Source organism: Meleagris gallopavo, chromosome Z, assembly GCF_905368555.1.
Source record: "Meleagris gallopavo chromosome Z, MGAL_WU_HG_1.1, whole genome shotgun sequence".
In the NCBI taxonomy this organism is placed as follows: Eukaryota; Metazoa; Chordata; class Aves; order Galliformes; family Phasianidae; genus Meleagris; species Meleagris gallopavo.
The window spans coordinates 60,300,772-60,313,776 of record NC_139435.1 but is presented as its reverse complement, the minus strand read 5'-3'; the positions used below and the strand labels follow the sequence as shown (position 1 = coordinate 60,313,776).

General features: G+C 37.8%; 1 protein-coding gene across 2 annotated transcripts in view; it reads left to right on the top strand.

Moving 5' to 3' along the window:
• EFNA5 (ephrin A5) overlaps positions 1 to 11,845 on the top strand; it is a 206,261-nt gene extending 194,416 nt beyond the window's left edge. Inside the window, exons 4-6 of one of the 2 annotated variants that reach the window (XM_085212653.1) lie at positions 2,165 to 2,230; positions 2,638 to 2,718; positions 7,612 to 11,845. In XM_085212653.1, the coding sequence (XP_085068779.1) occupies positions 2,165 to 2,230; positions 2,638 to 2,718; positions 7,612 to 7,733 (269 nt within the window). In that variant the 3' untranslated portion in view covers positions 7,734 to 11,845. The remainder of the gene's footprint in view (positions 1 to 2,164; positions 2,231 to 2,637; positions 2,719 to 7,611) is intronic. The other variant, XM_085212654.1, reaches the window with a different exon arrangement.
• The last annotated feature ends 1,160 nt before the right edge of the window (positions 11,846 to 13,005 follow it).

Here is a 13,005-nt window from a genome sequence, read left to right as displayed (position 1 = left end):
TTAAGCAGAGGGCAGATTTTGAAATTTTCTCCCAGAGAACATGGCTAATCATCAGTTCTTGTTTGCTCTTAAGTATGTACAAATATTGCATACACGTGTAAACTTTATATTCATTTTCTTTTTTCTAGGTAGACTATTATTTGATCCTAGCTATCATAGCTAGTCAGTGCTAGTGCTAACAACATGTTCTAATAAACACCAGTAGCCCAAACATGTTTATTTTGTGGATGTAAGTGGCAACATGTAAACATTAAAGTTAAAATGTGCCTTTGAATAAGTCTGGATCCAGATGCACTTCTGAAATTCTGAGCTAGAAGAGCTGTTTCTGATAAAACTACTGTATATTTTCTGTTTTGACTAGTGTTAGAAGTGTCGTTTCCACCTTTATGTTAGTAATATGGTAATAAGAGAATACTTATCTTTTGAGAAATCAACAAGTGCTTGTTTAGTCTGAGCAAAGCATTTAGCCAGTTGCATATACTCAGTGAGGGCCATGGAAAGGACACAATTTCCTGAATGTAACCACAGAGTTCAAATATTGTGCCCTAAATAACACACCAGTTACTGTAAATGTCAGTACAGGGTGTTTTTTCTGATTTTGATTTAGTAAGAGCCTACAGCAAAGCCAGCTGTTAACACTTCTTAACGCTTGTCATTTTGAAGGGGGGAGCATCATTTCTACACACTTTTGTCTTTTGATTAAAAGAAGGAAACAATTTTTCAAGCACTTCCCAACAGGTGCAGAACAAAAGCATTAGCTCTATTTGACCCTGTGCTCCTTTTATTTGTGTTCCTACTGAATTTGCTAGTTCTTCTTGGTAAGATAAAGCTGATGCTTGCCTTGGAAATACATCATCAAAGTCTAAAGAAATTCATTTTAAGTTATTTGAGAAGCCCATCAAGTGTGAGTTTGCCTTGTAGACAAAGAGTGTGTGTTCAGATGTCTTTATGTAAATGATTTCAGCTATTTTTCAGTGAAATGTAGTAAAAAAATAAAAATGGATGAAACAGCATAAACATCTTATTGGCCCAATCATCTTTCATAAATCCAGACAGCTTCCAATAATTTCAGTTTCCTATAAAAAGCAACTGTTGTGCCGCCGTGTCTAGCTTTTTATTTGATGAAAGGGACTATGCAGTGAAATAAAAATGACTTCAGGTGCTTCAGGCAGTGTTTTCAGGTATAGGTTTTGAAGGTTTTACAAGGCTGAAATAATGTATCCAAAGATGGTCTTTCACAAGGAAAAATTTGCATGCCCAAGTCAAGTAGCTTGGTACATTTGCCTTTGAATTAGGTGTTTTAAGGCAAGTATATATCCCGAAAGGAAGTTTTCACAACAGCAGTTGTTCCTGGGAAATAGTAGGTGATTATGGTAATATTATATATGTGAGCTTTTGTGTAGTGGTATACACATGTTGTTTCCTCTTTTTTCTTTCCTCTTTATACAGTAAGTATTCTTCCGAAGAGATACTTTGAATGGCAAAGATGAGGGAGGAGAGAAATAAGGAATAAGCTGATTTGAGAATGTATGTTAACACAGGGAATCATATTTTGACTGAAACAAAATATGGATTTTATCAACAAAGGCACACATAGTGGAAGAATACAGTCTGATTTAGTGGTGGAATTTAATGGACGTATTTAATGGTGTGTATTTTTACTTTAGTGGAAGTATGTCCATATTTATATTTTTAACATTGTCAACTTCAGCATCATTTTGTCAGTTTTCCTTCATTCCTTTTTGAGTTGCTGAAGTCTGTGTCCTACCATTTCAGAACTTCAGCTTTCTTGTAAGTGATCTTAATTATTCTCAAGTGTAATTTTTCAAAGTAGACACATGCATTACAGCAGAAACCATATTAAACTATCTCTTGAGAGAAAGGTGTGAAAAGGTGAAAGGAGATAATGAAACATTGTGAATATCATTTACTTCACTTCTTTCATGAAAATAATCGAAAAAGGGATTAGAATAAAATCTGCAGTTCTCTCACTGCCTTTGTCTTATCTGGCTACTTTACACACTTGAAATACTTACATGCAGAGACTGAAATGTAGCCAGCTCTTCGAGGGAAGGGATGATAAGGGATGTTTGACTGTAGGAAAAAGGATCATATGCATTTTCTCTTACTCTTCCACTTCTCTCTCATTTTTCTTCATTTACAGCTTCTGCGATCCCAGATAATGGAAGGAGATCCTGCCTAAAGCTTAAGGTCTTTGTGCGACCAGCAAGTAAGTTCCTTAGAATAAGCTTTCAAGGGTGGCTTTGTAGCGCATGCTTTACTGTGTGGTCTGGTTAACAGCAGTAAATCTTTTTTTTTTTTTTTTTTTTTTTTTACTGTTCAACCTTGTTTATCTGTTCTGTACAGCAGCATTTGTGTTATTATTTTCATGGTATTTCCTTATCATTTTTCATAAAGCTTTATTTTAATTTCATGGCAATTGCTAACTTGTTGTTTCTTAAACTGTTGTACCAATGGAAGACTGGCATTTGGATAAGTGCCATAGACTATAAAGCATAAGTATGCTTAATTATATACAGTAAATAGAGAGGAAAAAAAAGAGAAAAAAAACAGAAAGTGCGGAGTTTAAGGGTGTCTCACTAACATATTTGGCTGTTATCTCTATTTTTGTTATAGACAGCTGTATGAAAACTATAGGTGTTCATGATCGTGTTTTCGATGTTAACGACAAAGTAGAAAATTCATTAGAACCAGCAGGTTAGTATGCTTAGAGAATCTCTTTTAACAAATGCGTGTATCCCTCTGGTGCTTGAGTACTTCTTTTCTTCTACTCTTTGCATGCTTTGCATGGTATAATTGCTCTGCTTTTGCTTATTTCTAGCAGTGCTAATATCACATGTGGTATTTTTCCTGTCTCCTTATCTAATGCAAAGGAGGAAAAGTGTTGCTTTCTTGGTTGATGTAGCTTAGTAAAATATAATGTGTGCTAGAATAAAATTTTCACTAGTATCCTGAAGTCTATCCAAGCGAAACATCCAGCATGTTGACAGACCACTCATGGTACTAATTGGGCCAAAAGTCTTAAAGCCAGTGGGCACGCTTCGTTTGTTTTGTGGTGCCAACAGACTTTTAAAGGACTGCTCCTTATTTAATGCTAGTGCATGACTCAGGCATGCAGCTGATAGAGTTAGTGTTTGAGTAAAAAATCAGTCCATTAAAATTATATACATTTGTATATTTATTTGTTTAGGGTGAGTATTGTTTTCACACACGTAAACACACAGATGCTGTTATATATGAGTTCATACCCTGGATATGGATCTGGGGGATTTTATTTTGCTTTTTTTTGGGTTGGTTGATTGGTTATTTATTTATTTTTCTTTCCCTAAAACACTGCCTTTAATAATAAGAATAGTGTTTGCTTTTATAAAGCCCCTTGTCTGCCCAGGGCAAAGTTGTGTTATCCTTCACGATCAAGCTGCGTGGCTCTGTGTGGGAAGTGTATCTATATGGTTGTGTGATTCAAGTTTATGACAGATAGGAGCATGTTTAATTCTAGGGGTGTGAACAATCTCATCAACTTCAGTGGGATGGCTCATGACATTAAAATTAGGTGGGTATGTAAGACAAGTATTTACAGTAGCGCTCACCTGCTTGTTCTGTGTGTAACATACTGTTCACACGTTGCTATATTGAAGCTTCAATAATTAAAATGAACAGTTAAATAAACAAATTATACCATATACACACACAAAAAAACCAACAACAACAAAAAAAAAAAACAACAAAAAAAAACCACCCGTGATACTCAAGTAGTATATTCCCTGAGGATCAGATTACCCAGCTTTTTTTTTTTTCTCTTGTGTTAGTGAGAAAGCACCATCCCTTTCATGTGAACCAACTTAGTGTTTTGTTCTTTATTATTTGCTGATCCTTCACCTAAAAGCTATTATTTAGGCAAAAGTACTAATAAGACTTCCAAAAGTTATCCAATTTGAACGCTCTACTGTTTTATTATTTTTTCTTAAATGGAATTTTCAGAACTGTCCTAAAAATGTTGCTTATGAGAATCAAGGATGTTTTCTAAGCAGATCTCTATTCAAGGAAAGTACATTTACAGTAGAGATGCATTTGCACTTCTGTTAAAAGTATTCACCTTCTACAGGAGGCATTAGGATGATGATGATCATCCCCTATCTCTAGGTAAACTGTCAATCTAGAAACTCAGTGTGCTCTTTTGCACTTTGTGATTTGGTGAACATGAGTTAATAAGGTGTATCCCTTCTGGTACTGGTTTGCAAAAGAGATCACTTGAGTAATAAATGCATGATAGTGGTGAATATTCTTTTCAACAGTACTGCTCACTTTCTGTTGAGTGGCTATATCTTGTTAGCAACATCATAGAAGCATAGCAATAGAAGGCAGCAGACAAAACAGCGAACCAAAGTCCTACAAGGAGAATTGTGAAATCTGAGGTGAAATATCAAACACAAAATTTGTGTTATTATGGAGAATAATAGTCTTAAAGAGAATGTTTCTGTTGTAAACGCTTCAAGTACCAAAAAGTTGCCACTCCTCTGCTTGTAACACTCCTTACATCAGTTTATTTGATTTGTTATTCGGACCAGTCTCCATCAGATGATCTGCCATTCCCAGATCTTCTATCTGCTGTCAGTATTTCCTGTTACAGGATTGTTAGACTTGCTCCTGCCTTGGTGGATCTCACTGCATGTGATGTGTAATGTGTACTACTCCACCTGCGTCTGGAGCTCACCTTCCACTTGTGTGCTCTCCCATAACCTGCCACTGTCTAGTCCCACAGTATACAGGAGAGTGGAGAAGCAGAGGGATCACATTCAGCAAATTACTGCTGCCAATGTTCTGGAGGAAAAATAAATAAATAAATAAATAAATGTGATTTTTGAACTTTCCTACTTTCACTTTTTTTTTTGTTCAGAAATCTGTAGAAAGCAGATTTGTACAGATCACTCTTCTTTCAGAAGTCACTGAAGAAATTGGGCCATGCCTATATTCTCCTCTTGTCCCTTAAACAAAAATTGCAGCTGTGCATATCTGGAAAAATTATACCTGAAGCATGTGATGTAAAGTTATGTGATCTGGAAAATTCATGGCTGTCAAACTAATTTTATCTAATTACTTCTAGCATTCCCAGTCTTTAGCAATGACCTTCCAGATTTTATTCATCAATTTTGTCATATTTGTGACTTGTCTTCAATGTTCAGAATAAACCCAGTCCTTCCCCTTAAGCACTGAAGATTGTGCAGTATTACAGCTCTGCACCCCAAGGAAAATCATTTTTGTAAAGTGATTTTGAGAACCGCAGATAAAATGAGTGCTCTAATATATGAGTGCAAAGAGACTTTGGGATTGCATTGACAGAAAGCCCGAATGATTTCTTGAAAGTAGTCCCTTAATGTTACATGAAGATGAATTCTCTTGAGACAAATGGCTTTATAAAAATGGCATCTTACAAGATCTCTGTATTTTTAGTTTTATAATTAATCTTTTTAGTTAGGGCTTTAGGGTTGATTTTTTTTATTATTATTTTTATTTTTTTTAGCTGTAGCCAGTGTTCCAGTTGTGCCAGTAGCTGAGAGTCAAAGAAAATTAGGATTTATTGCTGCTTAGCACTAGTTCTACCCTATTGTGTTTTAGTACTGACTCATGGATGTAATTAGGACAAAACTGTTATCATTGTGTGCTGCAAATTCAGACTTTCATGCAGTTCTTCAATGATGCAGGAAGCAGAAGACATTTCACATCTTTCTCCCTTGTAGTTTTAGTTCATCAGTGATGAGTATGCTTCCAAACTGAGCAGAGCTGACTCAATGTATATGAAAGGTATAAAGCTGACAGTAGGGCATGGATACCTTTTCTTGTACATTATTAGAGTATGTTTTAATTGAGAAGCTGCTCCTGTGAAGTATTGTGTTGTCATTGCAGTGCCCCAAGAGTGCACTGAGTGTAACAGGTGAAATACAGAACAGCCTTTGGTTCTGACAACCATCAGAATTAGTGGTTTTAAATCGCCCTTTCTAGACATTTAATTGTCTCTTTCTTGCAAATGTGAACATGTTCACATGATCAGAGCTTGCCTTTCACACTTCTGCCTTAAAAGCACTGAGGAGGTGTTGATAAGTCTGATGCAACTGTAGTATCAGTGCTGAACCAAATGTGACAGGTTGTTAATCCAGTTTATTGTATATCCCCCAGTGAAACTGGCCTGAGGGTGAAGAGCCTGTTAGTCCAAATACTGCAGAGTGCTCTACTTTGCTTCAGTGCTTGGTGTCAAGAATGTGAAAGGAGCTTGTCCCTAACTAAAGCTAAGTAGCATGAGAGGCTCTACAGTAGCGCTGTGTGGTGATCCTGGTGTTGTGACTCCCTCTTCCCTTAGTGCCTTTAATTGGGATTGCACAGTGCAATCACCCAGTGTAATCCTGGCAGAGCAGTCTCTTGAGATGGAAGCTACGAGACAGATATATCATAGGTATGTCAACACTTCTCTTAAAATGGAGAAGCTTATTACACTAAGTAGTGAGATACTGTTAATTTTCCTGGAAACTTAGGCATCCTAAAATAGCTTGTGAATGCATTTTGAGACCACTTCAACTTCCTAAAATGGTTTAAGATCATTTGTTCATTTAGTACTAGGAAAATTCACTCAAAGCTGGCTTTTTATGGCAAGCCTCAGACAGATTGCTCTTAAAATATTTAAATTAGATAGCTGTGACTATGGGGGATTTTGCAAAGAAAAGCACCTATAATAGCCCTGGAGTTGAATCTGACTTTACTTATATTTTTTATGATACAAGTTGTATCTATAAGGCTGATTTTTAATTGAAAAAAAATTAAACAGATCTTCATTCAGTATCATACATCAAGTATTTTCCACTATACTCTCTTCTTCCACTAATGAGTAAGCATATTTTCACAACTCAGCTGTTTTTGTTTGTTTTATTTGTTTTTGTTAATTTTATAAGCTCTTATATCTATTTTGTCTACCACAAAAAGTAATCTGCCACCTATGAGAGTGGGAAGTGTGTTTGAGAATCAGAGACTGTCTTAGTCTTTGGAATTTCATTTCAAGAGAGAGAGATTTGTCTCATATCCCCTGCATACCCCAAAACACAGTATACTTCAGTGGAAAGTGGAATAAATGCTTGCACTTACAGGCTGCCATTTCAAATTCAGAAGCTGAAATCCGTAACTCAGTAAAGGGATTAACTTCTAAATTAATTCTTAGCACGTGCAACTCTTTCTCAAGCCCTTCTGAAAATCAGGTGTTTTTATTTAGCTGCCTCACTATTGACATTGCTATCTAATGAGCCATCCAAAGCTGAAGCTACCGTGTTTTATTTATTATTATTTCTTTCATTCCTCAGTCTGCTGCAGTCAGACTTACTTTCTGCTGCTCTGGTCTTTAGTGGGAGTTTTGCCAGTAAGAAATGCAGGACTTGGCCCCAAGTTGGTTACATAATGAGGTATTACACGGTTGTGAAAGTCAATGACAGCACAAGGTTCATTGCCCTATTTCATAAAGGCACTGAAATCTACTTACAGTTGTCGGCTCAGTGAGAGTTTATTAAGGATGCAAAATCTCATTGGAATGTATGCTTTCTATTTGAACAGATGATACCGTACATGAGTCAGCCGAGCCATCCCGTGGTGAGAACGCGGCACAGACACCGAGGATACCCATCCGGCTTTTGGCAACTCTATTGTTCCTCCTGGCAATGCTTTTGTTATTATAGCAAAGTATGCTCCAGCAACCTGTCGCAGAAAATTTCAGGGTCTTGGAACATCAAAGATCTGCCTAACTGCTCATCCCAAGAAAGGGACTTTATTGTTTTTGCAGATGTCAAATCGTTATTTTTCCCTTTTCCCTTTTCTTCTCCCTTTTAGCCTGAACTCAGCAAAAATTTGAAGGGGATAACTAGCTTCAGCACCCATCCCTACCTACCCTGTGACTTTCTGAACCCCTCCATACAAATAAAAGGACTCCAAATGAAAATGCCAAACTATAATAGTGACACTAGTGATTCTTATTTTCCTCTGCATTCTCCTTTAAGAAGTCACCTCTGTTAGCTCACTGTGTCATCCGAATGTAGACAAGGAAGAGTAGTGGCAAATACAGTCAGTGGAGGATAAGCAAACTGAATGAAAGTCTGGGAGAGTTGTTCTCTCCAATACAATATTTATGCCTTCTCATTCAGAACTGTAAGATGATCATGCAGGGCATCGTGTCACCGTGTCAGGACTGGAGGGGAAATATTAATAGCAGATATAACACCATTTCCTCCGGGAGTTCTAAATGAGCAGGCTTCTGAAAGGGAAAGGTAGTGTTTCTTATAGGACTGTCCTGAAACACCTTTTTTTGCTCACAAGTAGAAACGCTGTCTTTGGTGAGAGAAAGAGGTTAGTATTTAGAAATGTTAGCACACAGCAGGCAAGGTCAGATTTAGGAAACTTCACTGGGGGTGTGAGTGCCTCTGTTATTTCGTTTTAAGGGGATATTGCACACCGGGTTATTTTATTTTAAAAGAAATCACCGTGGTGCTAAATTTTTTTTCTTGAAATGCAGAGGCACTTTTGAGAATAAAGTGGCCTTCCCCAGCACTGACTTAGTAGCTGAGAACCGTAGGTGCTGCTTTGGGTGTTAATACATGCTAAAAGAGAACATCAGTGGCCAGAGGAATCATATTTGGAAGAAAGGATCTCCAGTGTGCTCTTGATTTGTCTCTCCTGCAAGTTCCTCAGTCATGGGAATAAACCACAAGTAGCAGAAGCCAGGACAGTCTAGTAGCATTGTTTGGTGGGGGGAAAGAAAAGAAGTGTGGAATACGAATTCAAGTGTTGATTTTTTCTCTTTTCCCCTTCCAGCACAGTTTGAAGAGTAGAGGAAACGTGTTTATCAGCCGGAGATAAACTAGATGGGCTCCCAAAGACTTAACAAAATATTTTTTTAAAAATCCACTAGAATAGAAAATACATTATTTAGATATACTTTATGCTGAGAGTGAGTATATATGCTTGTCCTATTTAAACATGTGAGAAAAGTGGTAACCCTTGATGCAAGTAGAAAATGGTACTGTCTTGTTTGATGGAATTGGGAGTGACTCTGTTTAGGAAATCTGAGCCTTGGTGAAGGTAGAACTTGGAAAAGTCATTTGCCAGGAAGTGCAAGAGTTGGTTTTTTTTTTTTTTTTTTTTTTTTTTTTGTCTGAGCTACCATGAAATTTGAATTGCTAAGCATAATCAGGGAAATATTAGGCAAAGACTGAAACAAAACGTTTCTAGACAAAAACTGTGATAATTATGTTAAATGTGAAAGAAAACATGAAATGCATTCAAACTAAACAAGGGGTTTCTATATTAATTCTGAAGAAAACCTCTATCATAACAAAACTGAGTGCTACAAATAATGGGCAATATTTTGTGAGCATTTTTTTTCTTTTCCAATGAAGAAAAACTCTATAAAAGTTGTAAGCAGCCCACTATTCAGTAGAGAAGGAAATGGGGAAATAAATTTAAGATTTTTAAGATTTTATGCATGCTTAACCACAACCTGAGCTTGTCTGATATCGTACAACAAGATTGTTGTTGCAGGGCCTTTGCTTATAGTAGGAATGTAGGAAACATCCTCTACTGCTAAGTGCACAGAACAAAGACATAGAGTCTAAACAGTGAGATAAGTCACCATCCCGTTACAGTCTGGCTGGTACTTCTTGCTCTTTAACTTGGATGTGCTTGTAAAGCACATTTATACTTCCTTCAGGTAGCAAGTAAAGAGGATGAGATGAGGTTAATCAAAAATGCGCCTTATCAATTGGATTATTAACTGGAGTACAAGTAATACTGCATGATAGTAATGATATTAAAATGATTCATAGCAATTGCAGGCAGTTATAGTAACAGTGCCAATCTTATGTAGAAATGGTGACTTCATTTTTCATCCTATCTCTCTAAATAATGTCAGAGTTTGAGATGTACGCTTGTTCACAGCAGACTCTTATCATTTGTACTGTTTCGTGTGGAGTTCAGTCCTTCACGTTATCACAGGGCCCAGCTGGGTGGATGAGGGACAGTGTGAGTGACCCAGCTGCAAAGCAGATTCAAGTGCTGCCAGGGATGGCCAGATGACCACAAGACAGTTTGGCACACAGTGGCATTAGGCAATTCCAGTCATAGCAGAACGTGCTGGTGGGTTTTGTGTTGGGAAGCAAATCTCTGGGGGCTCTGAATGCAAACGTTGTTGCCAGCTGCTAAGAGATTTCTGGTCCCCTCCATCTGCCCCATCTCAAGCCCAAGGGACTGATTCTCCCAGCCTGTGCAGCTTACTTACCCCGGTGACCTGCACTCCTGGCTGCCAAGGCCATTGCAATGCGAAGCAGGGAAAATAGGGATCAGTCAGTTTAGTGGATACTGTGTATCCTTCAATAGGCAAGGTAACATTTCGTGTTAGTTTAGAATATTGTTTTGTACTGTACTTACTTGGATGGCGAAGGAAAGACAAGTAAAACTTAAAGCTATGTTCTTTAAATTCTGTATTAGCAATCTCTGTTGTATATAGTGTTTGATAATAAAGTATTAATTTGATTCTTATGTCTTTTGTAAGTGAGAACAATAGACTTTCAGGATATTAAAATCATGCGTTGATTACAAGACAGAGCTTTGAAGCATCAAGTGTGATCATGGCTGAGAACTGAGAGACAAGTAGCCATGACACTGCAGCATACAGGACTCATCTTTGGAAATCGTTCATCTATTGCAAGTCTTCACATTGTCAAGACCTGGAAAACATGACTTTTGGTGATCAATTTTTTGTCATCAGTGTTTAAAGGTCTAATGTTGGAGCCCCATGGTTTTTGTGTTAGTTTTTGTTCTTTTGTATCATGTTTGTTTCTAAAATTGCTTTGGGGATATAACAACTCTTCTGTTTCTTTGGTTTTTTGTTTTTTTTTTTTCCTTTATTCCTTCTGATTTTGTTTCCATGAATAGGTTTTTGTTTTGTTTTGTTTTGTTTTGTTTTGTTTTGTTTTCCAGAAAGGATCTTGCCAGTGTCATGTGTGATACATACATACTTGGTTCCGAAACAACTAGAAACAAATTTGGGAGGTATTGAGAGTAGATGAGTAGATTGTTTCCTTTCCTACATAATTATGGAAGGAAAATGGTTGTATTTGTACCTGTTGATGCCCACCCCTACCCCTCAAAACTGAATTTTGTCCATTGCCTTGTGAGAGCAGTGGCTCTGTCACTTTCAGAGATTTAGGAGAGAGTGTTAACTCTTCCACTCCTTTCATTACACTTGGATTTTGTAATCACCAGTTTTACTGTACAAACCTCCACACTTCTCTCCCCTTTTACTGCCCTTTCTCCTCTCCCATCCCCCCTCCTTTTTTAATTTGGAGCCGTGAATGGGCAGATCTGTTTCTGGCCTGGCATCACTGAGTTTTTCCCATGCATTCGCCCTCGAGCTTCTCGGATGTGAGACAAATCTCCCTACAATAGGCTTGCTGCCATTGTCTGTACAGTTTAATAGATGCTGGCATGTTGGAGGTTACCCATGAGTCTGCGAAATCTGCTTTCCATGCTTACTCTTGACACCCCCATTGAAGCCACTCATTGTGTATGCATCTGGGTATGAAAGTCCAGCTCAGTGTGGTCCTGTGCTTGTACTGCCCTGCTTTGCAGTTTCTTTGCACTTATTCATTGAGTGCTGTTTTTGAAATGCTTACATTATATGAATCTAAAAATGTTTAAAAAAAAAAAAAAAAGAACCCTGCCCCTAAGATCTGTATTTGTATATACACGTGTCCGTACAATTATACTTAAATAAAATTAAAGATTTTCATCATTTTAATTGGTTCTCTTAGGCTATATTTTTGTTCATTTAATTATGTCTTTATTTTGGGGGCTCTTTGTACCTATCTTCTACTTTTGTGGGCAGTGGAAAGCAATGAGGAGTATGAGTGGGAAAGTGTGAAGAGTGCAGTGGGCACAATGGCTGACTATCTAGGGCTGTAACTCCCTACATGCTGGCTGATCTGAACTCTGGCAGCTGTGCTCTTCACTTCTATTTGTGTGTGTGTGCGTGTGTGTGTTCATAGCTCTTCCAAATACTTAAGAAAATAAGGAACTATGCCAGTCTGAAGCATTATTTGGTTTCTGTTACCTCTGACATGCTCTGGGCCTTCGAAGCAGTATTGACCCTCTTCTGGGTTACAGTTGTTTGTACAGCCTAACTCTTGCTTCCTGAAGAATTGAGGCAGCCCCAGGTGTGTGCACACAGCTTTGTTGCACATCTACCGTGCACTCCCCTCTGACTGACCAAGAGATGTGGCTGGAAGTGGTTTGAAATCTTAACTGTGTCATTAGTCACAAAAGGGAGGAAAAGGGCTGAGAGTGGCAGGAGCTCCAAGGATGGGAGAATCTGAGCAAAGTTTCTTCTAGAAGGATTGAAGTGCTGGTGCTGGATATTTCTTCTTCCTTTCATCTGTGCTCCCTGGGGTTTATGTAGTGCCTCAAAAATGTGCAAGACTGGACTAGGCATGATTTGTATTTAGGTCTGAAGTGTGTGTCCTTGGCAGTGCCTTTTCACTAATCATGTGATAGATACAGTGGTTTAACCTGAGAATTTAGGTCATTAGAAGGTGGGGGACACATACCGAAACCCATAATACATTCACCCTGCATTCAGAAATTCACCGTAATTATAACTTGTTAGCATTAAACTCACCAAAAGCTTTTTATTACATTTAATTAGTTGACAGAGCAGTAAGTATATTAATTATAACTTATTCTATCCTTCTTTATAGATGAGAAGTGACAGCTTGGTGAGAGTAAAAGTGTGTGACTTTTTCCTCTGGAGCTGTGATGTTACAACCAGGGCAGGGTTATAAGTGACACGTGTTCAGTATGTCTTGACATAATAGCCATGTCCAGAAAATATCCTGCAGCCTGACACACTTAATGGCCTTTGCTCAGAAGACAATCTGCTTTTGCTGAGAATGGCATTTGATT